Source organism: Gorilla gorilla, chromosome 20, assembly GCF_029281585.2.
Source record: "Gorilla gorilla gorilla isolate KB3781 chromosome 20, NHGRI_mGorGor1-v2.1_pri, whole genome shotgun sequence".
NCBI classification, from domain to species: Eukaryota; Metazoa; Chordata; class Mammalia; order Primates; family Hominidae; genus Gorilla; species Gorilla gorilla.
Genome location: NC_073244.2, coordinates 10,628,422 through 10,655,767, shown reverse-complemented (window position 1 = coordinate 10,655,767; position 27,346 = coordinate 10,628,422). Strand labels below are relative to the sequence as shown.

Here is a 27,346-nt window from a genome sequence, read left to right as displayed (position 1 = left end):
TTCCCCAGGAAAGCAGCCCATAAGACAGGCATGACCTTTAGCCCCATGTTTGTTTTTTTTTTGAAACAGAGTCTCCCTCTGTCGCCCGGCCTGGAGTGCAGTGGTGCGATTTCGACTCCCTGCAACCTCCACCTCCCAGGTTCAAGCAATTCTCCTGCCTCAGCCTCCTGTGTAGCTGGGACTACAGGTGTCAGCCACCATGCACGGCTAATTTTTGTATTTTTGGTAGAGATGGGGTTTCACCATGTTGGTCAGGCTGGTCTCAAACTCCCGACCTTAGGTGATCTGCCCGCCTCAGCCTCCCAAAGTGCTGGGATTACAGGTGTGAGCCACCATGCCTGGCTTTTTCTTTTTTCTTTGAGATGGAGTCTTCCTTTGTCACCCAGGCTGGAGTGCAGTGGCGCAGTCTTGGCTCACTGCAACCTCCGCCTCCCAGGTTGAAGCAATTCCCCTGCCTCAGTCTCCCAAGTAGCTGGGACTACAGGCGCCCGCCACCACACCCGCACCTAATTTTTGTATTTTTAGTAGAGACAGTGTTTCACTATGTTGGCCAGGCTGCTCTTGAACTCCTGACCTCATGATCCACCCACCTGAGCCTCCCAAAGTGCTGGGATTACAGGTGTGAGCCACCATGCCCGACCCTTTAGCCTCATATTACAGGTAAGATGACCGAGGCCAGAGGAGGGGAAGGCGCCTTGCTCCAGGGAGCATAGTGTAGGTGGAGCTGGGACTCCTGGCTTCCCCCTGAGAATCTCATCTGATGATGGTGTCCCAGCTTCATTTCACTAGTCCAGGAAAAGGGAGTTGTGGCTTCATCCCGCTTACATAGACTCACCTGGGGAACCCCGTCCTCCCCACACCCCTGACCTGGACTTCATAGCTCTGCAGTGCAGGCAGGCATGTTATCTCACTTTTTTAAAAAAGCCTAAATTTTGGCTTGGTGCGGTGGCTCACAGCTGTAATCCTAGCAGTTTGGGAGGCCAAGGTGGGCAGATCCCTTGAGCTCAGGAGTTCAAGACCAACCTGGGCAACATGGCAAAACCCCATCTACTAAAAAAAAAAAAACACACACACACAAAAACAAAAACACAGCTGAGTGCAGTGACTCACGCCTGTAATCCCAGCACTTTGGGAGGCTGAGGCGGGTGGATCACGAGGTCAGGCGTTCAAGACCAGCCTGACCAACATAGTGAAACCCCATCTCTACTAAAAATACAAAAAATTAGCCAGACGTGGTGCATGCCTGTAATCCCAGCTACTCAGGAGGCTGAGGCAGGAGAATCGCTTGAACCCAGGAGGCGGAGGTTACAGTGAGCCAAAATCACGCCACTGCACTCCAGCCTGGGTGACAGAGCAAGACTCCCTGTCAAAAAAAAAAAAAAAAAACCACACACACACACAAATTAGCCAGGTGTGGTGGTGCGTGCCTGTAGTTCCAGCTACTTGCAGGGTCAAGGTGGGAGAATTGCTTGAGCGTAGGAGACAGAGGTTGCAGTGAGCCAAGATCGCACCACACACTGCAGCCTGGGCGACAGAGCGGAAATCCGTCTCAAGAAAGAGAAAAAAGTTTGCCCTATTTAACACATTTTATCCGTTGACTAGATCTTTGTCCATGTCATGTCAGTTACATTTAGTCTTTTGTTTGTTTTCTTTTTTTTTTTTTTTTTTTTGAGATGGAGTCTTGCTCTGTCACCCAGGCTGGAGTGCAGTGGTGCAATACCAGGTCACTGCAACCTCCACCTCCTGGGTTCAAGAGATTCTCCTGCCTCAGCCTCCTGAGTAGCTGGGATAACTAAACACGGAGGCGTGCACCACCATGCCTGGCTAATTTTTGTATTTTTAGTAGAGATGGGGTTTGGCCATGTTGGCCAGGCTGGTCTCCACCTCCTGACCTCAGGTGATCCTCCCGCCTCGGCCTCCCAAAGTGCTGGGATTAGAGGTGTGACCCACCACATCTGGCCCATGTGAGTTACATTTAAATCTCATTTTTTTTTTTTTTTTTTTGAGACGGAGTTTCGCTGCTGTCGCCCAGGCTGGAGTGCAGCGGCACGATCTCGGCTCACTGCAACCTCCGCTTCCCGGGTTCAAGTAACTCTCCTGCCTCAGCCTCCCGGATAGCTGGGATTACAGGCATTCGCCACCACGCCTGGCTAATTTTATATTTTTAGTAGAGATGGGGTTTCTCCATGTTGGTCAGGCTGGTCTCGAACTCCTGACCTCAGGTGATCCACCCGCCTCGGCCTCCCAAAGTGCTGGGATTACAGGCGTGAGCCACTGCACCCGGCCTTTAAATCTCATTCTTTAGCCACTGCATTGGGGTACACTTATTTTTGTTTTTGTTTTTGTTTTTTGAGACGGAGTCTCGCTCTGTTGCCCAGGCTGGAGTGCAGTGGCGCGATCTCACCTCACTGCAACCTCCGCCTCCTGGGTTCAAGCGATTCTCCTGCCTCAGCCTCCTGAGTAGCTGGGAATACAGGCGCCCACCATCATGCCTGGCTAATGTTTGTATTTTTAGTAGAGACGGGGTTTCACTATGTTGGCCAGGCTGGACTCGAACTCCTGGCCTCGTGATCCACCCACCTCGGCCTCCCAAAGTGCTGGGATTACAGGCGTGAGCCACTGTGTCTGGCCACACTTGTTGTTTTCTTATTCCCCTTTTGCTGGACATCCAGGTTGTTTCCAGTGTCATGTTGTGGCCAGTAAGTCCACACAGCTCTGCTCATGCGGAAACACAGGTGTGGGTTCTTCCCCGAAGTGAGGTTTCTGGGTCAAGGGGAAGATGGCTCTTGGAACTTGACAGCTATTGGCAAATTGTCTTCTACAGAGGTTTTAGGTCATACCTGGCTTGCTGGAGTACAGGTGAGCCCTGGAAGGGACTGTTCCCAAGCCTTGCTTCCTGACGTGTATCCCAGCGACCAGCTGCATCAACACTGCCTGAGAGCCTTTTAGAAATGCAGGGTCAGGGCCGGGCATGGTGGCTCACTCCTGTAATCCCAGCACTTTGGGAGTCCAAGGCAAGAGGATTGTTTGAAACCAGGAATTCGAGACCAGCCTGGGCAACATACCAAGATACCATTGGCCAGGCGCAATGGCTCACACCTATAATCCCAGCACTTTGGGAGGCCGAGGCGGGCGGATCACGAGGTCAGGAGATGGAGACCATCCTGGCCAACATGGTGAAAACCCATTTCTACTAAAAAAATACAAAAAATTGGCCAGGTGTAGTGGCACACGCCTGTAGTCCCAGCTACTGGGAAGGCTGAGGCAGGGGAATTGCTTGAACGTGGGAGGTGGAGGTTGCAGTGAGCCGAGGTTGCGCCACTGCACTCCAGCCTGGCGACAGAGCAAGACTCTGTCTCAAAAAAAAAAAAAAAAAAGATACCATCTCTACCCAAAAAGAAAAAATTAAGTAGGCGTGGTGGTATGTGCCTATAGTCCTAGTTACTTGGAAGGCTGAGGCAGGAGGATCCCTTAAGCCCAGGAGTTAGAGGCTGCAGTGAGCTGTGATTGTACCACTGTACTCCAGCCTGGGTGACAGAGCAAGACCCTGTCTTTAATGAAAAAAAAAAAAAAGAAAGGATCAGGTGTGGTGGCTCACACCTGTAATCCCAGCACTTTGGGAGGCCAAGGTGGGTGGAACACGAGGTCAGGAGTTCAAGACCAGCCAGGCCAATATGGTGAAACCCCGTCTCTACTAAAAATACAAAAATTAGCCGGGCGTGGTGGTGGGTGCCTGTAATCCAGCTACTCGGGAGGCTAAGGCAGGAGAATTGCTTGAAACCAGGAGGCGGAGGTTGCAGTGAGCCCAGGTTGCCCCACTGCACTCCATCCTGGGTGACAGAGTGAGACTGTCTCCAAAGAAAATAAAGAAAAAAAAAAAAGAAATAGGGGGCCAGGTGAGCCCCATCCCGAAGCTTTAGAATCAGCACTTGCTATTGAACAAAGTCCAGAGGTCACTCTTGTGCCTGCTAAGGACTGAAAGACACGGCTGTAAGTCATGGGCAGGTGTGAACCCTGTCTTCCAGCTGCAGCGTGGGCCTGGACTTTCTCCTGGAAGGTGGGGCCAGGCAGGCTGTAACTGACTGTTCCTCTCTCCACAGTGTCTGCTGCAGAGACCATGTCTGCCAACGGGGCAGAGGCTGATGGCAGCACCCAGGTGACAGCGGAAGAACCGGTACAGCAGGTGAGGAAGGGCCGGGACCAGGGACTGCCCCGACCCTGTGATTCCCGTGCAAGGAGGCTTCCCACACCAGGGTGCCCTGGCAGGGAGCCAGGGATCTGCCGGCAGCTCACAGAGCCAGAGGGATTTATTCCTCAGTGGGGTATGGACCACTCACTGGTGTCCCCAGTTGGGAGGGGGGAATCTCAAAGGCCCTTGGAGGGCCTGAGGGAGCAGGGTTCTGTCTGAAACTACCTGCCCTCCCCAACCCCTGAGCCAAATCATCCTCACCTCTGAAGGCTCTCTCAGGGACGTACGTCCTAGGAGGCCAGTTTCTATTCCAGCTCTCTCATCCTCAGGTGATTTTATTTTATATATATATTTTTGAGATGGAGTCTTGCTGTGTCGCCCAGCCTGGAGTGCAGTGGTGACATCTTGGCTCACTGCAACCTCTGCCTCCTGGGTTCAAGCGATTCTCCTGCCTCAGCCTCCCAAGTATCTGGGGTAACAGGCATGTGCCACCACGCCCGGCTAATTTTTGTATTTTTAGTAGAGACGGAGTTTCACCATGTTGGCCAGGCTAGTCTCAAACTCCTGACCCAAAGTGACCCGCCCGCCTCGGTCTCCCAAAGTGCTCGGATTACAGGCGTGAGGCACTGCGCCTGGCCCCCAAAATAATTAAAATTTAAAAATCAAGTGGTGCGCTGGCTGTGACCCGTGGGCTGTGGTCTGCAGCCCCCGGTTTAGACCCTAACTGCCGTGAGAATGGGACTGTTGTCCCTTATCACCACCTGGCACATCGCTGGGATACAGTGCAGGCTCATGTAAATAGGCTGTGTTCAAGGAAGCACGTGGGCCGGGCGCGGTGGCTCATGCCTATAATCCCAGCACTTTGGGAGGCTGAGGTGGGCGAATCACGAGGTCAGCAGTTCAAGACCAGCCTGGCCAACATGGTGAAACCCCATCTCTACTAAAAATACAAAAAAATTAGCTGGGCATGGTGGCACCTGTAATCCCAGCTACTCAGGAGGATGAGGCAGGAGAATCGTTTGAACCTGGGAGGTGGAGGTTGCAGTGAGCCGAGATCGCGTCAGTGCACTCCAGCCCGGGCAACAGTGCAAGACTCCGTTTCAAAAATAAAATAAAAATAAAGGAAGCACGTGGCGAAACCCCAAGGTTCCTGGCTTGTGCAACCGCCTGGATGCAAAGTGTGGGTAAACTGAGCCGTTTCACTGGCCAGGAGTAAGAGCAAAACCGAAGGGACCCTGAGTTTCCGGCTGAGCTCCCCATCTTCCCCCACCCAGTTTGCCTGAGCCACTCCTCTCCTGTAGCCCAGTGTGGTGGACCGTGTGGCCAGCATGCCTCTGATCAGCTCCACCTGCGACATGGTGTCCGCAGCCTATGCCTCCACCAAGGAGAGCTACCCGCACGTCAAGACCGTCTGCGACGCGGCAGAGAAGGGAGTGAGGACCCTCACGGCGGCTGCTGTCAGCGGGGCTCAGCCGATCCTCTCCAAGCTGGAGCCCCAGAGTGGGTGAAGTCCCAGGGGGCACTGAATCCCTCTCCTGACCATTTCCGTGGGTGGGGAGTAGGGGGGTCTACCCAGCTCTTGGTCCTGTCCCCCGAACCATTACTAGGTGACCTTCCAGCAGTCACATTTGCGTCTTAATTGTTGTTGGCAGTTGCATCAGCCAGTGAATACGCCCACAGGGGGCTGGACAAGTTGGAGGAGAACCTCCCCATCCTGCAGCAGCCCACGGAGAAGGTAACGATGTCCGTCCTCGGGGGCTCTGTCGAGACAGGGACCTACCTGGGTGTGGAGTGCGCTGGTCCCAGCTTAACTGGACAAGCTTGATGGCATCCTCCCTGCTGCCTCTCCTGTCGGTTCCCATCCCCACCCCGAATCCACTCCCCACAGGGTAGCTGGAGGAATAATTGCAAAGCCAGCCAGATTACAGGCGCCTGCCACCATGCCCAGCTAGTTTTTGTATTTTTAGTAGAGATGGGGTTTCACCATGTTGGCCAGGCTGGTCTCGAACTCCTGACCTCAGGTGATCCAGCTGCCTCGGCCTCCCAGAGTGCTGGGATTATAGGAATGAGCCACGGTGCCCAGCCCACTTGTTTTTATAATAAAGTTTTATTGGCACACAGCCATGCCCATTTATTTACATATTGTCTATGACTGCTTTCACCCTACAATGGCAAGGTTGAGTAGTTGTGACAGAGACTCTGACCCACAGTACTGAAAATCTTAGTTACGTGGCCCTTTACACAGAATGTTGCCACCCCCATAACTTTTATTAGTCAGAAAAGGTTGGTGGCAGGAAAGTCAAAACATCAAAACACCATGTTCCTGGCCGGGCGCGGTGGCTCATGCCTGTAATCCCAGAACTTTGGGAGGCCAAGGCGGGAGGATCACCTGAGGTTGGGAGTTTGAGACCAGCCTGACCAACATGGAGAAACCTCGTCCCTACTAAAAATACAAAATTAGCTGGGTGTGGTAGCGGGTGCCTGTAATCCCAGCTACTCGGGAGGCTGAGGCAGGAGAATTTCTTGAACCCTGGAGGTGGAGGTTGCAGTGATCCGAGATCGTGCCATTGCACTCTAGCCTGGGCAGCAAGAGTGAAACTCCATCTCAAAAAAAAAAACAAAACCAAAAAAACACCATATTCTGGCCAGGCCCGGTGGCTCATGCCTGTAATCCCAGTACTTTCGGAGGCTGAGGTGGGCGGATCACAAGGTCAGGAGATCGAGACCATCCTGGCAAACACGGTGAAACCCCATCTCTACTAAAACTACAAAAAAAAAAAATTAGCTTGGCGTGGTGGCGTGTGCCTGTAGTCCTAGTTACTCGGGAGGCTGAGGCAAGAGAATCGCTTGAACCCAGGAGACGGAAGTTGCAGTGAGCTGAGATCGCGCCACTACCCTCCAGCCTGGGCGACAGAGCAAGACTCTGTCTCAAAAACAACAAAACAAAAAAAACACCATGTTCCAAACTGTGTCCTGCCCCTCAGCAGCTGGGTGGCCCTCACACAAGTTACTTTGCCTCTGTGGGCCTCATTTTTTTTTATTTTTTTTATTTTTTTTTATTTTTGAGACGGTGTCTTGCTCTGTTGCCAGGCTGGTGTGCAGTGGTGCAATCTCGGCTCACTGCAACCTCCACCTCCGGGTTCCAGCAATTCTCCTGCCTCAGGCTCCTGAGTAGCTGGGGTTGCAGACGTCCGCCACCACGCCTGGCTAATTTTTGTATTTTTAGTAGAGACAGGGTTTCACCAAGTTGGCCAGGATGGTCTCAATCTCTTGACCTCGTGATCCTCCCGCCTCGGCCTCCCAAAGTGCTGGGATTACAGGCGTGAGCCACTGTGCCCGGCCCCCTCTTTTTTTTTTTAAGATGGAGTTTCGCTCTTGTTGCCCAGGCTGGAGTGCACTGGTGCAGTTTCAGCTCACTGCAACCTCCGCCTCCCGGGTTCAAGCGATTCTCCCGCTCAGCCTCCCGAGTGGCTGGGATTACAGACATGTGCCACCACACCTGGCCAATTTTTGTGTTTTTAGTAGAGATGGGGTTTTACCACGTTGGTCAGGCTGGTCTCGAACTCCCGACCTCAGGTGATCCACCTGCCTTGGCCTCCCAAAGTGTTGGGATTACAGACATGAGCCACCAGGCCCAGCCTGGGCCCCACTTTCTTTTCTACAGAATGGCGATGCTGACCTGGGGTTAACACCTGAAGGCCCAGAACAGCACATGGCTTGTAGCAAATGTTGGCTCTTAACATTTAAAAAAAAAATTTTTTTTTTTGAGACAGGTTCTCACTCTGTCACCCAGGGTGGGGTGCAGTAGTGTGATCATGGCTCAACTGCAGCCTTGAACTCCTGGGCTCAAGTGATCCTCCCATCTCAGCTTCCCAAGTAGCTGGGACCACAGGCATGCAACCCATGCCTGGCTATTTTTAATTTTTTGTAGAGACGAGTTTTCACCATGTTGCCCAGGCTGTTCTCAGACTCCTGGGCTCAACAGATCCTGCTACCTCAGCCTCCTGAGTAGCTGGGACTATAGATGCATCCACCACGCCTGGCTAATTTTTGTACTTTTTGTCAAGACGGAGTCTCGCAATATTGCCCAGGCTGGTCTCCAACTCTTGGGCTCAAGCAATCCTCCTGCCTCAGCCCCACAAAGTGCTAGAATTATAGGAGTGCGCCACTGTGCCCTACCTCAGTTTCCCTTAATCACCGCTTTTTAAAGACCCTGTCTCTAAATACAGCCACATTCTTACCCCTGGGGATCAGGACTTCAACATAAGAATTTGGGGTTGAGGGGGCCATAATTCAACCTATAACAGCCTGGGATGAAGAAATTAGGCACAGACCAGGCGCGGTGGCTCACGCCTTAATCCCAGCACTTTGGGAGGCCGAAGCGGGCAGATCACTTGAGATCAGGAATTCGAGACCAGCCTGGCCAACATGGTGAAACCCTGTGTCTACTAAAAATTCAAAAATTAGCCAGGTGTGATGGTGAGTTCCTATAATCTCGGCTACTCGGGAGGCTGAGGCACGAGTATCACTTGAACCTGGGAGGCAGAGGTTGCAGTGAGCCGAGATCGTGCCACCGCGCTCCAGCCTGGGCAACAGAGCAAGGCTCTGTCTCAAAAAAAAAAAAAAAAAAAAAACACCCTCCTTCAGATAAGTGTGAAGCTTAATCGGTTATTGTTTGTCTCCCCAGCTGGGACCAGGGCACAGGCTGCCTGCTTTGTGGCTGTGTCCAGTGCCCAGCGGGCAGCCTGGCACGGGGTAGATGCTTATTTTTTCAGTTTTTTGAGACAGAGTGTTGCTCTTGTTGCCCAGGCTGGAGTGCAATGGTGCGATCTCGGCTCACTGCAACCTCCGCCTCTCGGGCTCAAGCGATTCTCCTGCCTCAGCCTCCCGAGTAGCTGGGATTACAGGCATGCACCACCATGCCTGGGTAATTTTATATTTTTAGTAGAGATGGGGTTTCTCCATGTTGGTCAGGCTGGTCTCGAACTCCCAACCTCAGGTGATCTGCCTGCCTCGGCCTCCCAAAGTGCTGGGATTACAGGTGTGAGCCACCGCGCCCGGCAGGTAGATGCTTATTAAGTATTCAGGTGCTCCATGTCCGCTTCAGCCCAGTGGTTACAGAAGGGCCACCCTCGGGTACCACCTGCTTGTGTCTGGGTCTGTAGCATCAGAAATAGGTGATCCCTGGGTTGGAGGCAGGACAAGCCAGCCGCATCCCAGCATCCTTGGACTTTCCCTGAGACCACCTGCAGGGACAGGCAGCTTATTCATCCACTCGCTATTGAGTGCCTACTGTATGCCGGGGAGCTGTGCTGTCCCATCATGGTTACACTTCCTGGCCTCCCGTTTATGCGGAAATGGCCTTAGCTGGGAAACAGCAGAGCGGTTGTCAACTTGCACTTTTTTTTTTTTTTTTTTTTTTGAGACAAGGTCTTGCTCTGTAGCCCAAGCTAGAGTGCAGTGGCGTGATCTTGGCTCACTACAGCCTCGACCTCCTAGACTTAGGCAATCCTCCCAGCTCTCAGCCTCCTGAGAAGCTGGGACTACAGGTGTGCACCACCACACCTGACTAATTTTTTAATTTTTTGTAGGAATGGGGTGTTGCTATATTGCCCAGGCTGGTCTCAAACTCCCGGGCTAGCTGGGCATGGTGGCTCACGCCTGTAATCCCAGCACTTTGGGAGGCCGAGGCGGGCAGATCACGAGATCAGAACAACAGAGCGAGACTCAATCTCAGAAACAAAACAAAAAACAAACTCCTGGGCTCAAGCAATCCTCCCGCCTGCCTTGGCTTCCCAAAGTGCTGGGATTACAGTTGTGAGCCACTGTGCCCAGCCATGCCTACACCTTATCAGCAAAGGCCAATAGTGGGCTTGGCTGAGGGGGGATGGAAACTGCTGAGCTTACAGGAAGATGGGAAACGTCAACCAGGAGCCCCCGTCTCAGGGCCAAGCCCTTGCTTCCCTTTCTCTCCCACTGATAGCGTAGGAGGCCAACAGTCTTTCTGTTTATAGAAGGGATAAGTTCAGAGTGAATTCTTCAAGGTCGTTGAACGGAGCAGCAGCTGGGAGCTTTTTTTTTTTTTTTTGAGATGGAGTCTCGTTCTGTTGCCCAGGCTGGAATGCAGTGGCGTGATCTCAGTCCACTGCAACCTCTGCCTCCTGGGTTCAAGTGATCCTCCTGCCTCAGCCTCCCAAATAGCTGGGATTATAGGCGCCCATCACTACGCCCAGCAAATTTTTGTATTTTTAGTAGAGATGGGGTTTCACCATGTTGGCCAGGCTGGTCTCGAACTCCTGACCTCAGGTGATCCAGCTGCCTCGGCCTCCCAAAGTGCTGGGATTATAGGCGTGAGTCACCGTGCCCGGCCAATTTTTGTATTTTTTGTAGAGGTGAGGTCTTACTATGTTGCCCAGGCTGCTCTCACACTTCTGGGCCCAAGCGATCCTCCCACCTCAGCCTCCCAAAGTGCCGGGATGACAGGTGTGAGCCACCGTGCCTGGCCTGCTGTGAGCTCTTGACTTTTTGAGAGGTGCAATGCTCTCTCAATTCTGGGCCCTATGATTTTTTTCCCCCTTTGTGAAGAGGTAACTTTCCCCAGGTTCTGGGGGACAGTGGTGTTGTCAGAGCTAGATTTTAATCCGGGCCAGTGTGAGAACGTGCGTGTTCACTGAGTAGTGCGGCTATTAGAACCTGACTCTCATCGGGGGCGTTGGCTCATGCTGGCTCACACAGTGAAACCCCGTCTCTACTAAAAATACAAAAAATTAGCCAGGTGTGGCAGTGCACGCCTGTAGTCCCAGCTGCTGGGGAGGCTGAGGCAGGAGAACCGCTTGAACCTGGGAGGTGGAGGTTGCGGTGAGCCGAGATCGTGCCACTGCACTCCAGCCTGGGTGACAAGAGCAAAAACTCTGTAAAAAGAAAAAAAAAAGAAAAAAAAGCTTGACTCTCACACCCTCTTCCCCCACAAAAAGACGAACTCTCATGAGTACAAGAGGACTGAGTCTTCAGGGAAGCACCAACTTGGGTAGGAATGGGGCAGGTGTGGTTTTCAACTTTGCGGAGAGCCCTCTGCATAGAGATCTGTCTAAAGACTTAGCTTCAGCTGGACACAGTGGCTCATGTCGGTCATCCCAGCACTTTGGGAGGCCAAAGCAGGAGGACTGCTTGAGGCCAGGAGTTCGAAACCAGCCTGCGCAACATGGAGAGTCCTTGTCTCTACAAAAAATAAAAAAATAAGCCGGGTGTGGTGGTGCGTACCTGTAGTCTCAGCTACTTGGGAGGCTGAGGTGGGAGGATCGCTGGAGCTGAAGAGGTCAAGGCTTCAGTGAGCTATGATTGCACCACTGCACTCCAGCCTGAGTGACACAGTGAGACCCTGTCTCAAAAGAAAAGAAAAAAAGACTTAGATTCGAGAACAGCAGGTACTGACAGATGAGCGCTCACCATGTGCTGGGTGGGGCGTAGTCAAAGGATTCCATGCAAAGCTTTTGTTTGTTTGTTTGTTTTTGTTTTTTTGGAGACAGAGTCTCTCTCTCTCGCCCAGGGTGGAGTGCAGTGGTGCAGTCTCGGCTCACTGCAAACTCCACCTCACGGGTTCAAGGGATTCTCCCGCCTCAGCCTCTCGAGTAGTAAGGATTACAGTCGTGCACCACTGCACCCGGCTAATTTTTTGTATTTTTTGTCTCTACAAAAAATAAAAAATAAGGCTGGGCGCAGTGGCTCACGCTTGTAATCCCAGCACTTTGGGAGACCCAGGCAAGTGGATCCCCTGATGTCAGGAGTTCAAGACCAGCCTGGCCAACATGGTGAAACCCGTCTCTACTAAAAATACAAAAATCGGCTCAGCATGGTGGCATGTGTTTGTAATCCCAGCTACTTGGGAGGCTGAGGCAGGAGAATCACCTGAACCCAGGTGGCAGAGGTTGCAGTGAATCGAGATTGCACCATTGCACTCCAGCCTGGGCAACAAGAGTGAAACTCCACCTCAAAAAAATTAATAAATAAATAAAAATAAAAGATAAAAAATAGCCATGAGTGGTGGTACATGCCTGTAGTCACAGCTACTCGCTCGGGAAGCTGAGGTGGGAGGCTCACTTGAGCCCAGGAGGTAGAGTTTGTAGTGAGCCGAGATTGTGCCACCGCACTCCACCTGGGTGACAGAGGGAGACTCCATCTCAAAAGAAAAAAAAATTAAATTGAAAAAAAAAACAAAAAACAGGCAGAGTGCAGTGGCTCATGCCTGTAATCCTAGCACTTTGGGAGGCTGAGGTGGGTGGATCACTAGGTCAGGAGTTTGAGACCAGCCTGACCAACATGGTGAAACCCCATCTCTACTAAAAATACAAAATTAGCCTGGCGTGGTGGTGCATGCCTGTAATCCCAGCTACTCGGGAGGCTGAGGCAGGAGAATCGCTTGAACCCAGGAGGCGGAGGTTACAGCGAGCCGAGATCACACAATTGCACTCCAGCCTGGGCAATGAGAGTGAAACTCCATCTCAACAACAGCAACAACAAAAAACAATTAGCCAGGCATGGTGGTGGGCACCTGTAATCCCAGCTACTTGGGAGGCTGAGGCAGGAGAACTGCTTGAACCCGGGAGACAGAGGTTGCAGAGATCTGAGATGGTGTCACTGCACTCCAGCCTGGGCAACAGAGAAGACCCTGTCTCCAAAAAAAAAAAAAAAGAAAGAAAGAAATGAGGTACAGGGAGGTAGAGTGACTTGCCTGAAGCCACACAGCTGAGAAGTAGCTAGCTAGGAACGGAGCCTAGGTAGTCTGGCTGCAGAGTATGAGGTCATGCCCACAGCTCCAGACTCAGGGTCACCTGGGGGATGGCGCTCCCTGCCTCAGTCTCCCTGGAAGTTGAGGTGCAGGGGAGGGGTGCCCACATACAGAGGGAAGATGGAGATGCTGGTGCTGGGGTCACCCGGGGGATGGCGCTCCCCGTGTCGGTCTCCCTGGAAGTTGGGGTGCAGGGGAGGGGTGCCCAGATATGGAGGGAAGGCAGAAATGCTGATGCTGTTGCATCTCCTAGGTCCTGGCGGACACCAAGGAGCTTGTGTCGTCCAAGGTGTCGGGGGCCCAAGAGATGGTGTCTAGCGCCAAGGACACGGTGGCCACCCGATTGTCAGAGGCGGTGGACGCGACCCGCGGTGCTGTGCAGAGCGGCGTGGACAAGACAAAGTCCGTAGTGACCGGCGGGGTCCAATCGGTCATGGGCTCCCGCTTGGGCCAGATGGTGCTGAGTGGGGTCGACACGGTGCTGGGGAAGTCGGAGGAGTGGGCGGACAACCACCTGCCCCTTACGGATGCCGAACTGGGTAAGTGTGGCCAGCGGGCTGCTCTGGGACCCCTCCCCAGGCCCCCTGACCGGAAGCCGCTGTCGGCCTCCTGGGGTCTGTGCCGACACTCACTGCCGCCTCGTCCCTGCCACTTCTCCCAGGCATCTTGGAATCTCATCACTAACGCAGTCCCCTCTGTCCTGCTCACCAGCTCCCGCCCTCATCCACCACAGTCTCCTCCCCACAGCAGCCACCAGAGGGCGCCTGTGACTACCTGAGTCAGAACCCGTCCCTCTGCCCACAGCCCTCCATGGACCCCCCCTCCCCTGGGGTCAAAGCCCAAGTCCTCGTCACAGCCCACAAGGTCCTGCACAACCTCCCCTGTCCTCTCCCCGCCCTCCTTCTCTTCCCCCTTCGCTCACTCCGCTCCTGCATGAATACATGACTAAACTTGAGATCTCACTGAACTGTGACAACAATGCTGGTGTTCCCGCCAGGCCAGACATCCCACTCCAGTCATCGGTCACATTCTCGCACTCCCTGCACTGTTTATTTGATATTCTTCTTTAATTAATTAATTAATTTATTTGGAGACAGAGTCTTGCTCTGTCACCTAGGCTGGAGTGCAATGGCATGATCTCAGCTCACTGCAACCTCTGCCTCCTGGGTTCAAGCCAGTCTCCTGCCTCATCCTCCTGAGTAGCTGGGATTACAGGCACCTGCCACCACACAGCTAATTTTTTGTATTTTTAGTAGAAACGGGGTTTCACTATGTTGGCCAGGCTGGTCTCGAACTCCTGACCTTGTGATCTGCCCACCTCGGCCTCCCCAAGTACTGGGATTACAGGCGTGAGCCACCATGCCCAGCCCTTTTTTATTTGTTTGTTTTAGGGATAGTCTCACTCTGTTGCCCAGGCTGAAGTGCAGTGGTGCGATCATAGCTCAATGCAGCCTCAAACTCCCGGGTTGAGGCGAGCCTCCCATCTCAGCCTCCGAGTAGCTGGGACTACAAGCACACACCATCATGCCCAACTAATTTTTCTTTATTTAATTTTTGGTAAAGACGGGGTCTCCCTCTGTCATCCCAGCTGATCCAGAACTCCTTGGCTGGAGGGATCCTACTTCTTTAGCCCCCCAAAGTGCGGGGATTGGGATTTTTGCAAATAATAGCTTAGGATATAGGCAGGGCGCGGTGGCTCAGCCTGTAATCCCAGCACTTTGGTGGGCCAAGGTGGGCAGATCACCTGAAGTCAAGAGTTTGAGACAAGCCTGGCCAACATGGTGAAACCCGGTCTCTACTAAAAATACAAAAATTAGGCCGGGCGCGGTGGGTCACACCTGTAATCCCAGCACTTTGGGAGGCCGAGGCGGGCGGATCACAGGTTCAGGAGATCAAGACCATCGTGGCTAACACAGTGAAACCCCATCTCTACTAAAAAAAAAAAAAAAATACAAAAAAATTAGCCGGGCGTGGTGGCGGGTGCCTGTAGTCCCAGCTACTCGGGAGACTGAGGCAGGAGAATGGCATGAACCTGGGAGGCGGAGCTTGCAGTGAGCCGAGATCGCGCCACTGCACTCCAGCCTGGGCAATAGAGCCAGACGCCGTCTCAAAAATAAAATAAAATAAAATAAACATTATCCAGGTGTGGTGGCAGGCGTCTGTAATCCCAGCTACTTGGGAGGCAGAGGTTGCAGTGAGCCAAGATTGGGCCGCTAAGATTGGGCTGCCGCACTCCAGCCTGGGCGACAGAGTGAGACTCCATCTCAAAAAAAAAAAAAAAAAGCATGGGTACAGTAGGAGCAGGATTAAATAAATACATGCAGCTGGGCACAGTGGCTCATGGCTGTAATCCCAGTACTTTGGGAGGCTGAGGCGGGTGGATCACCTGAGGTTGGGAGTTCAAGACAAGCCTGACCAACATAAAGAAACCCCATCTCTACTAAAAATACAAAATTAGCCGGGCATGGTGGCGCATCCCTGTAATCCCAGCTAACTCGGGAGGCTGAGGCAAGAGAATCGCTTGAATCTGGGAGGCAGAGCTTGTGGTGAGCCAAGACTGCGCCATTGCACTCCAGCTCAGGCAACAAGAGTGAAACTCCGTCTCAAAAAAAATAAAGGCCAGGCGTGGTGACTCATGCCTGTAATCCCAGCACTTTGGGAGGCTGAGGCAGCTGGATCACGTGGTCAGGAGTTTGAGACCAGCCTGGCCAACATGGTGAAACCCCATCTCTACTAAAAATACAAAAATTAGCCAAGCATGGTGGCGCATGCCTGTAATCCCAGCTACTCAGGAGGCTAAGGCAGGAGAATCACTTGAACCTGGGAGGCGGAGGTTGCAGTGAGCCGAGATCATGCCATTGCACTCCAGCCTGGGCAACAGAGTGAGACTCTGTCTCAAAAAAAAATAAATAAATAAATAAGTAAATAAATACATGTATATACACATATGAACCTACGAACATGGGATGAGGCCAGGCGCGGTGGCTCACACCTGTCATCCCAGCACTTTGGTGGGAGGATCAGTTAAGCCCAGGAGTTCCAGACCAGCCTGGACAACATAGTGAGACCCCGTCTCTACAAAAAATTTAAAAATTAGCTGGGTGTGCTAGTGCACGCCTGTAGTCCCAGTTGCTATTTGGGAGCTGAGACAGGAGGATCACTTGAGCCTGGGAGTTCAAGGCTACAGTGAGCTATGATCGCACCGCTGCGCTCCAGCCTGGGCAACAGAGCGAGACTGTACTTCAAAATATAAAAACCGACAAAACAAACAGATCTAAACATAGAAAAGGTACAGGAAGCCAGGTGCAATGGCTCACACCTGTAAACCTAGCACTTTGGGAGTCTGAGGCGAGCAGATTGCTTGAGTCCAGGAGTTCAAGACCAGCCTGGGCAACATAGTGAGACCCCATTTCTACAAAAAGTACAAAAATTAGCCAGGTGTCTTGCCGTAGTCCCAGCTTTATGTAGTCCCAGCTACTCGGGAGGCCAAGGTTGAAGGATAGCTTGAAGCTGGGAGGTTAAGCCTGCAGTAAGCTGAGGTCGTGCCACTGCACTCCAGCCTGGGCAACAGACCGAGACCCTGTCTAAAAAAAAGAAGAAAAAGTACAGGAAAAATGCGGTATATATGGTATTATAATCTTATGGGACCACTGTAGTATATGCAGTCCATTGTTGGCTGAAATGTCATTATTCTTTTTTTTTTGAGATGGAGTCTCACTCTCACCCAGGCTGGAGTGCAGTGGTGTGATCTTGGCTCACTGCAGCCTCCACCTCCCGGGTTCAAGCGATTCTCCTGCCTCAGCCTCCTAAGTAGCTGAGATTACAGGCTAGTGCCATCACGCCTGGCTAATTTTTGTATTTTTAGTAGAGATGGGGTAGTGCCATGTTGGCCAGGCTAGTCTTGAACTCCTGACCTCAAGTGATCTGCCCGCCTTGGCCTCCCAAAGGGCTGGCATTACTGGCATGAGCCACTGCGCCCGGCCTACAGTATTATAATCTTATGGGACCTCTGTAGTATATGTGATGTATTGCTGGCTGGAATGCTGTTATTCTCTGCAGGACTGCATAATGAACATTCAGGCCTATATTCACAGGTTGTCCAAGGCAGGTCTGGCCTGCAGGCCATAGCTTGAGACCCTCCTGCTAGTCTAAGTTCTCTGATTCCTGTGAGGTTTAATTTTCCTTATCCCCATTTTGCAGATAGGGAAAACCAAGGCAGACTCCTTTGCTCCCAGGCCTTCGAGGTTTATAAGAAGTAGAACTGGGGTATAAATTGGACAGCATGGCCAGGTGTGGTGGCTCACACCTATAATCACAGCACTTTGGGAGGCCAATTCGGATGAATCACTGGAGATCAGGAGTTCGAGACCAGCCTGGCCAACACGGTGAAACCCCGTCTCTACTAAAAATACAAAAGTTAGCCGGGCATGGTGACGGGCGCCTGTAATCCCAGTTACTTGGGAGGCTGAGGCAGGATAATCACTTGAACCCGGGAGGCAGAGGTTGCAGTGAGCTGAGATGACACCACTGCACTCCAACCTGGGCGACAGAGCGAGACTCCGTCTCTAAATAAATAAATAAACTGGACAGTGTGATTCTTGGGACTGTCTGCATGGGACGAGCCCGGCTGTGTGTTCTGGTCTTCACAGAGACCCTTCTCCTTTTCCTTGCAGCCCGCATCGCCACGTCCCTGGATGGCTTCGAAGTCGCGTCCGTGCAGCAGCAGCGGCAGGAACAGAGCTACTTCGTACGTCTGGGCTCCCTGTCGGAGAGGCTGCGGCAGCACGCCTATGAGCACTCGCTGGGCAAGCTTCGAGCCACCAAGCAGAGGGCACAGGAGGCTCTGCTGCAGCTGTCACAGGCCCTAAGCCTGGTGAGGTTCCGGGGGGTCGGGGCCCTGAGCCAGCAGCCTTCACCCCGCAGCAGACACCTACCCAGAGCTCAGTGGCTTATTGCTCACCCCTCTGCAGGCTGGCAGGGCCATTCCCGCTTGCTCCTGGCACTGTGTCTGGTTGTACAGTCATTTGCTCAGGCTGCTACCACAGACCACACTGTCTGGGGCCGGGCACAGCGGCTCACACCTCTTTGTGTGAGTCCCTCAAGTGCTTTGGGAGCCCAAGGCAGGAGGATCGCATGAGTCCAGGGGTTTGAGACCCACCTGGGCAATATAGCAAGACCCCATCTCTACAAAAAATAATTTAAAACAATTAGCTGGCTGTGGTGGTGCGTGCCTGTAATCCCAGCTACTTGGGAGGCTGAGGTGGGACGATTGCTTGAGCCCAGGAGTTGGAGGCTGCAGTGAGCTATGATTGTGCCACTGTACCGCAGCCTAGTCAACAGAGCAAGACCCCATCTCAAAAAAAAAAAAAATTGTGGCCAGGTGCGGTGGCTCATGCCTGTAATCCCAGCACTTTGGGAGGCTGAGGCAGGTGGATCACGAGGTCAGGAGTTCAAGACCAGCCTGGCCAACATGGTGAAACCCCATCTCTACTAAAAATACAAAAATTAGCCAGGTACAATGGCAGGCACCTGTAATCCCAGCTACTCAGGAGGCTGAGGCAGGAGAATCGCTTGAACCCGGGCGGCAGAGATTGCAGTGAGGCGAGATCATGCTACTGCTCTCCAGCCTGGGCAACAAGAGTGAGACTCCATCTCAAAAAAAAAAAAAAAAAATATTCGCACTGTCTGGGAAATGTAAACAACAGATATTTATTTTCTCACATTTCTGGAGGCTGGAAGTCCAAGATCAGAGTGTCCTTTTGGGGCCTCTCTCCTTGACTCGTACACAGCCATCTTCTCTCCGTGCATTCACGTGGTCGTCCCTTCCCTCTGTGTATGTCTGTGTCCTAATCTCTTTTTTTTCTTTGAACGGAGTCTCGCTCTGTTGCCCAGGCGGGAGTGTAGTGGTGCAATCTCAGCTCACTGCAACCTCCACTTCCCGGGTTCAAGTGATTCTTGGGCCTCCACGTCCCGAGTAGCTGGGATCACAGGCACTTGCCACCATGCCTGGCTAATTTTTGTGTTTTTAGTAGAGATGGGGTTTCACTATGTTGGCTGGGCTGGTCTCAGACTCCTGACCTCAAGTGATCCACCCACCTCAGCCTCCCAAAGTGCTGGGATTACAGACACGAGCCACCAGGCACAGCTCTAATCTCCTTATTTAAGGAGCCCAGCCCTTTATGGATTGGAGCCCACCCTAATGGATAGCTTCATTTACCTTAATGACCTTTTTTTTTTTTTTTTTTTTCCAGAGACAGGGGCTCACTCTGTTGCCCAGGCTGGAGTGGATGATCATGGCTCACTGCAGTCTCTTAGGTGCACCCATCTTGGAGCATATGTCTGCCATCATTCCTCTTTATTTATTTTTCTTTTCTTTTCGTGGCACGATCTCGGCTCACTGCAAGCTCCGCCTCCCAGGTTCATGCCATTCTCCTGCCTCAGCCTTCTGGTAGCTGGGACTACAGGCGCCGGCCACCACGCCTGGCTAATTTTTTTTTCTATTTTTAGTAGAGATGGGGTTTCACAGTGTTAGCCAGGATGGTCTTGATCTCCTGACCTCTTGATCCGCCCACCTCAGCCTCCCAAAGTGCTGGAATTACAGGCGTGAGCCACTGCGCCCGGCATTTTTTTTTTTTTTTTTTGAGACGGAGTCTCGCTCTGTCACCCAGGCTGGAGTGAAGTGGCATGCAGTCTCTGCTCACTGCAAGCTCCGCCTCCTCGGTTCACACCATTCTCTTGCCTCAGCCTCCCGAGTAGCTGGGACTACAGGCGCCCACCACCACGCTGGGCTAATTTTTTGTATTTTTAGTAGAGATGGGGTTTCACCGTGTTAGCCAGGATGGTCTCGATCTCCTCACCTCGTGATCCACCCGCCTCGGCCTCCCAAAGTGCTGGGATTACAGGCGTGAGCCACTGCGCCCGGCCGACTATTTTTCTTTTCTCTTAAACTTTATGTAATATATAGAGATGAGATGTCACTGTGTTGCCTAGGCTGTTCTGGAGCTACTGAGCTCAAGTGATCCAACCCCCTTGGCCTCCCAAAGCGCTGGGATTGCAGAAGTCAGCCTGCTTCGTTCCTTTGGAAGGCTGAGTCATATTTCATTACAAGCACTTTTTTTTGTTTTTTTTTTGTTGTTGTTGTTTTGAGACAGAGTCTGGCTCTGTCACCCAGGCTGGAGTGCAGTGGCGCAATCTCAGCTCACTGCAACCTCCGCCTCCCAGGTTGAAGCGATTCTCGTGCCTCAGCCTCCTGAGTAGCTGGGACTACAGATGTGCACCACCACACCTGGCTAATTTTTGTATTTTTAGTAGAGACGGGGTTTCACCATGTTGGTTAGGCTGGTCTCGAACTCCTGAGCTCAGGTGATCCGCCCACCTCGACCTCCCAAAGTGCTGGGATTACAGGTGTGAACAACCATGCCCGGCCTGCAAGCACTTTTTAAGCCTTTGCTAGTTCCATCTGCTCATGTCCCATTGGCCAAAGCCAGCCACATGTCCAGGCTCCCTTGTAAGCGCAGGAGAAATTGACACAATGGGAAGAGCTACAGGGGATGTGCAGCCCTTCTTTGCACCAACCACACAGAGCCTGAGTATGTCAATGATTAAACCAAAGGCACCAGAGCTCACCGTAGCCAGGAAACCCTTCCTCCCTCCCTCCCTTTCTCTTTTCTAGACCGTCATGTAAGTCAGATGATGGAAGGATTCCCTGGGTTCCTTCTGGAATCCCGTCTCTCCCAGGGGAGTCTCCTTCCCTCACCTCTCTCTCCCCTGCCCCAGATGGAAACTGTCAAGCAAGGCGTTGATCAGAAGCTGGTGGAAGGCCAGGAGAAGCTGCACCAGATGTGGCTCAGCTGGAACCAGAAGCAGCTCCAGGGCCCCGAGAAGGAGCCGCCCAAGCCAGAGGTACCCATGAGGGACTGGGGGGTGGCCTGGGGTACTTGGAGTCCCGATGCCACTCTCTACACCTCTGGTTCATGGGCCTACCTGCTTCGAATGATTTCCCTAGCCTCACCTGCTTTTGGAAGCTAATGACACCTCCTTCAGGAAGCCTGCCTTGATTTCTCCTCTTGGGCATGCATAGGTATGGCTTCTTTTTTTTGTTTTGAGACGGAGTGTTGCTCTGTCACCCAGGCTGGAGTACAATGGCATGATCTTGGCTCACTGCAACCTCCACCTCCTGGGTTCGAGTGATTCTCCTGCCTCAGCCTCCCTAGTAGCTGGGATTATAGGCGCTCACCACCATGCCTGGCTAATTTTTTTGTATTTTTAGTAGAGACAGGGTTTCACCATGTTGGCCAGGCTGGTCTTGAACTCCTGACCTCAAGTGATCCGCCCTGCCCGGCCTCCCAAAGTGTTGGGATTAACAAGCGTGAGCTACTGAGCCCGGCCCCTAGCAGCAACTTCTGACTAGTATTCTCCGGCCCCCTCCACTGTATCTCAAGCCTTGGCCTCTTGTGTTCTCTAATGGGTCTCGCTGCCTGTCCCACCACCCACTTAAGCTCCCCAGGGGCAAAGGAAGTTTTCAGTGAGCCGAGATCGCACCACTGCACTCCAGCCTGGGCGACAGAAGGAGATTCTGTCTCAAAAAACAGAAAATGTCCTGCAATTAGATGAAGGTAGCATGTGCCCAACCTTGTGAATATATTAAACACCAATGAATCGTGCACTTCAAAGGGCGAGTTTTAGGGTGTGTGGATTATATATCAATTTTTGAAATATTTGTTTATTTATCTTTGAGACAGGGTCTCACTCTGTTGCCCTGACTGGAGTGCAGTGATGCCATCACAGGTCACTGTGGCCTCGCCATTGCAGGCTCAGGCAATCCTCTCGCCTCAGCCTCCCAAGTAGCTGGGAACACAGGCATGTGCCACAAGGCCTGGCTAATTTTTTTTTTAGTTTTTAGTAGAGACAGGATCTCACTGTGTTGCCCAGGCTGGTCTTGAGCTTCCGGTGTCAAGCAATACTCCCACCTCAGCCTTCCAAAGCACTGGGATTACAGGCATGAGCCACCACACCCGACCCCAGATCAATTATTTATTTATTTATTTATTTATTTATTTTTTGAGAGGGAGTCTCGCTCTGTCACCCAGGCTGGAGTGCAGTGGTGTAATCTCAGCTCACTACCAGCTCTGCCTCCCAGGTTCACGCCATTCTCCTGCCTCAGCCTCCCGAGTATCTGGGACTCCAGGTGCCCGCCACCAGGCCAAGCTAATTTTTTTTGTATTTTTAGTAGAGATGCGATTTCACCGTGTTACCCGGGATGGTCTTGATCTGCTGACCTTGTGATCCGCCCGCCTCGGCCTCCCAAAGTGCTGGGATTACAGGCGTGAGCCACCACACCCTGCCTATTTATTTATTTATTTATTTATTGCTCTGTCGCCCAAGCTGGAGTGCAGTGACACAATCTCAGCTCACTGCAACCTCTGCCTCCTGGGTTCAAGTGGTTCTCCTGTCTCCGCCTCCCCAGTAGCTGGGATTACAGGCGTGCGCCACCACGCCCGGCTAATTTTTGTACTTTTTAGTAGACATGGGGTTTCGCCATGTTGGCCAGGCTGGTCTCAAACTCCTGACCGCAGGTGATCCGCCCACATTGGCCTCCCAAAGTGCTGGTATTACAGGCGTGAGCCACCGTGCCCGGACCCAGATCAATTTTTTAAAAAGTGAAATGAGATCATATCAAAAGCACGTAGTAAGGGCTACAAAAGTGACATGTATAAAGATATCGTGAATATCTCTATAAATGCAAATTGTTCGGGAGGCAGAACTAGACCACCTGCTGCCTAAAACTGTCTCCTGTTTCCCCGACTGCTAAGCACAGCAGCCAGAATGGCTTTTCAAATGAAAAAACCAGATCTTATCTCTCACGTGGGCACTCTCCCATAATCCCTGGCTCAAGTCCAGAGTCCTCCGGCTGCCAGGGCTCTGAGCAAAACCCTACCTCCCAGTGTGTGCCTTTTTTTTTTTTTTTTTTTTTGAGATAGAGTCTCACTCTGTCACCCTGGCTGGAGTGCAATGTCATGATCTCGGCTCACTACAACCTCTGCCTCCCGGGTTCAAGCGATTCTCCTGCCTCAGCCTCCCGAGTAGCTGAGACTACAGGCACCTGCCACCACGCCCAGCTAATTTTATTTATTTATTTATTTTTGAGACAGAGTCTCACTCCGTCACCCAAGCTGGAGTGCAGTGGCGTGATCTTGACTCACTGCAGCCTCCACCTCCTGGGTTCAAGCAATTTTCCTGCCTCAATCTCCCAAGTAGCTGGGATTACAGGCGCCCGCAACCACACCTAGCTAATTTTTTTGTATTTTTAGTAGAGACAGGGTTCTGTCATGTTTGCCAGGCTGGTCTAGAACTCCTAACCTCAAGTTATCCACCCGTCTTGGCCCCCCAAAGTGCTGGGATTACAGGCCTGACCCACTGCGCCCGGCCTAATTTTTGTATTTTTAGTAGAGATGGGGTCTCACCATGTTGGCCAGGCTGGTCTCGAACCCTGCCTGTGCTCATCTCACTCTCTGGCCAAGGAAATTTTCAAGGACCTGATTTCAGCTATGTTCTCCCTGGATGGTTTACAACTTCTGCCTAGAAAGTTCTTCCAGGCTGTCCCAGCCTGGCTTCCACTTTTTGTTTTTCAACAGCTTTTTTTTTTCTTTTTTTTTTTTTTTTTTGAGATGGAGTCTCGCTCTGTTGCCCAGGCTGGAGTGCAGTGACGCGATTTCGGCTCACTGCAAGCCCCGCCTCCCGGGTTCACGCCATTCTCCTGTCTCAGCCTCCCGAGTAGCTGGGACTACAGGCTCCCGCCACCATGCCCGGCTAATTTTTTTGTGTATTTTTAGTAGAGACGGGGTTTCACCGTGTTAGCCAGGATGGTCTTGATCTCCTGACCTCATGATCCACCCCCTCCTTGGCCTCCCAAAGTGCTGGGATTACAGGCATGAGCCACCACGCCCAGCCTTTTTTTTTAACAGTTTTATTGAGATCTCATTTGCATACCATACAAGTCACGCATTTAAAGCATACACATCGCTGGTTCTCAGCATTGCGCAACTATCCCTATCTCATCTCATGCCCCTAAAAAGAAACCCTTTTCCCATCAGCGGTCACTGCCCCATTTCCTCCTCCTCCCAACCACGTATCCCCTCCTGTCTCTGTGGATGGGCCTGTCCTGGACATTTCATAGAAATGGGATCACACCCTGTTTGGCCTTTTGTGTCCGGCTTCTCGCGCTGAGCGTGACGTCCTCAGGGCTCACCCATGCTGTGGCCTGGGTCAGAGCCCCATGACGTTGCGTGGCTGAGTCACATTCTGTTGTATGGGCGGATCACATTCTGTTCACCCATTTATCAACCGAAGGACACTTGAGTCGTTTCTACTTTTTGCTGTGCCCCCGTGTGCATGTCTTTGTGTGTGGACGTATGTTTCCGTTTCTCTTGTGCACACACCCACAACTAGAATTGCCGAGTCATATGATGATTCTATGGTTTAACATTTTGAGTAACCGCTAGACTGTTTTCCAAAGTAACTATACCACCAGCAATACACGAGGCTTCCAATTTCTCCGCCTCTTGACTGACAGTGGGTATCATCTGATAGCCTCTGGGGTTTTTGTTTGTTTGTTTGTTTTTGAGACAGAGTCTCGCTCTGTTGCCCAGGCTGGAGTGCAATGGCATGATCTTGGCTCACTGCAACCTCCGCCTCCTGGGTGCAAGCAGTTCTTCTGCCTCAGCTGCCTGTGTAGCTGGGATTATAGGCACATGCCACCACGCCCGGCTCATTTTGTATCTTTAGTAGAAATGCGGGTTTCGCCATGTTGGTCAGGCTGAACTCCTGACCTCGGTGATCCACACGCCTTGGCCTCCCAAAGTGCTGGGATTACAGGCATGAGCCACCACGCCAGGCCTCCTTATGGTTTTGATTTGCATTTCCTCAATGACTTATAAGGTCAAACAGCTTTTCATGTGCTCTCCCTATATCTTCTTTGGTGATTTGTCTATGCCCTTTAAAGAATTTGACTAGTGGCCAAATGCAGTGGCTCGTGCCTGTAATTCCAGCATTTTGGGAGGCTGAAGTGGGCAGGTCACTTGGGCCCAGGAGTTTAAGACCTGGGCAACTTAGTGAGATCCTGGCTCTACAGAAAATTTTAAAAATGTAGCTGGGCGTGGTAGTGAGTGCCTGTAGTCCCAGCTACTCAGGAGGCTGAAATGAGAGGATAACTTGAGCTCAGGAGCTACAGGCTGTAGTAAGCTATGATCACGCCACTGCACTCCAGCCTGGGCGACAAAGTGAGATCCTGTTTCTAATTAAAAGAAAAGAGTCTGGGCGCGGTGGCTCATGCCTGTAATCTCAGTACTTTGGGAGGCCAAGGAGGGCCAATCACTTGAGGTAGAGTTCAAGACCAGCCTGGCCAACATGGTGAAACCCCATCTGTACTAAAAATGCAAAAGTTAGACGGGCGTGGTGGCACACGCCTGTAGTCCTAGCTATTCGGGAGGCTGAGGTAGGAGAATCGCTTGAACCTGGGAGGCGGAGGTTGCAGTGAGCCAAAATCATGCCACTGCACGCCAACCTGGGCAACAGAGCAAGACTCTATCTCAAAAAAAAAAAAGGGCCGGGCACGGTGGCTCACGCCTGTAATCCCAGCACTTTGGGAAGCCGAGGCAGGCAGATCATGAGGTCAGGAGATCAAGACCATCCTGGCTAACATGGTGAAACCCCGTCTCTACTAAAAATACAAAAAATTAGCCTGGCGTGGTGGTGGGTGCCTGTAGTCCCAGTTACTCGGGAGGCTGAGGCAGGAGAATGGCGCGAACCTGAGAGGCGGAGCTTGCAGTGAGTTGAGATTGTGCCACTGCACTCCAGCCTGGGCGACAGGGCGAGACTCCGTCTCAAAAAAAAAAAAAAAGTTTCGCCTATGGAAAGCTTTTGCCCCAAGGTCAGTGGTAGAACCCCTCTTCCCCTCTTTCCCTGGCTTCAGCTCCGATCGCCTTTCCTGAAACAAATGGTCCTGATTGGTGTCCCCATCTCCCTTCTCAGCAGGTTGAGTCCCGGGCGCTCACCATGTTCCGGGACATTGCCCAGCAACTGCAGGCCACCTGTACCTCCCTGGGGTCCAGCATTCAGGGCCTCCCCACCAACGTGAAGGACCATGTGCAGCAGGCCCGCCGCCAGGTGGAGGACCTCCAGGCCACCTTTTCCAGCATCCACTCCTTCCAGGACCTGTCCAGCAGCATCCTGGCCCAGAGCCGCGAACGTGTCGCCAGCGCCCGCGAGGCCCTGGACCACATGGTGGAATACGTGGCCCAGAACACACCTGTCACGTGGCTCGTGGGACCCTTTGCCCCTGGAATCACTGAGAAAGCCCCGGAGGAGAAGAAGTAGGGGGAGAGGAGAGGACTCAGCGGGCCCCGTCTCTATAATGCAGCTGTGCTCTGGAGTCCTCAACCCGGGGCTCATTTCAAACTTATTTTCTAGCCACTCCTCCCAGCTCTTCTGTGCTGTCCACTTGGGAAGCTAAGGCTCTCAAAACGGGCATCACACAGTTGACCCCTCTCTCAGCTTCTCTGAGCTTGGAAGAAGCCTGTTCTGAGCCTCACCCTATCAGTCAGTAGAGAGAGATGTCCAGAAAAAATATCTTTCAGGAAAGTTCTCCCCCGCAGAATTTTTTTTCCTCGTTAAATATCAGGAATATAGGCCGGGCGCGGTGGCTCACACCTGTAATCCCAGCACTTTGGGAGGCTGAGGCGGGTGGAACACCTGAGGTCAGGTGTTCGAGACCAGCCAGGCCAACATGGTGAAACCCCGTCTCTACTAAAAATACAGAAAAAAATGAGCCGGGCATGGTGGCAGGTGCCTGTAATCCCAGTTAGGAGGCTGAGGCAAGAGAATCTCTTGAACCCGAGAGGCGGAGGTTGCAGTGAGCCAAGATCGCGCCATTGCACTCCAGCCTGGGGGACAAGAGTGAGACTTAGTCTGAAAAAAAAAAAAAAGAAAAAAAAATCAGGGATATAGTTCATATCCCACTTCTGTGTTTACACCGATGTCCCTGAATATCAGCCTGTAGCTAATGGACTTGGGATTTCTGGTCTAAGTGGGCCTCCTGGGGATGGGGTGGCACACTGAGCTTCTGAGCCTCACTGTAGAGTAGAAAGGTACTGGGGCCTGTGTGGTAAGCCTTGTTGAAATGCTCTGGTATTCAGTATTGCCTTAATAAACTTCACCCACAACTGCATACAGGCCATGTGTGTACGTGTGTATGTCTTCATCTGTCCCTGCTGCTAGAACAGAAATATCTTAGGCAGGGTAATTTATTTATTCATTTATTTATTTTGTAGAGACGGGGTCTTGCTATGTTGCCCAGGCTGATCTTGAACTCCTGA

At 52.1% G+C, this 27,346-nt stretch overlaps 1 protein-coding gene across 2 annotated transcripts in view; it reads left to right on the top strand.

Moving 5' to 3' along the window:
• The window catches only part of PLIN3 (perilipin 3), a 29,660-nt gene extending 2,462 nt beyond the window's left edge, over window positions 1-27,198 (top strand). Inside the window, exons 2-8 of one of the 2 annotated variants that reach the window (XM_019016066.4) lie at window positions 4,101-4,183; window positions 5,491-5,689; window positions 5,842-5,924; window positions 13,228-13,513; window positions 17,648-17,847; window positions 20,751-20,876; window positions 26,004-27,198. In XM_019016066.4, the coding sequence (XP_018871611.2) occupies window positions 4,101-4,183; window positions 5,491-5,689; window positions 5,842-5,924; window positions 13,228-13,513; window positions 17,648-17,847; window positions 20,751-20,876; window positions 26,004-26,348 (1,322 nt within the window). In that variant the 3' untranslated portion in view covers window positions 26,349-27,198. Of the gene's footprint in view, window positions 1-4,099; window positions 4,184-5,463; window positions 5,690-5,841; window positions 5,925-13,227; window positions 13,514-17,647; window positions 17,848-20,750; window positions 20,877-26,003 lie in introns of those variants that run through there. The other variant, XM_063701987.1, reaches the window with a different exon arrangement.
• Window positions 27,199-27,346: the final 148 nt, after the last annotated feature.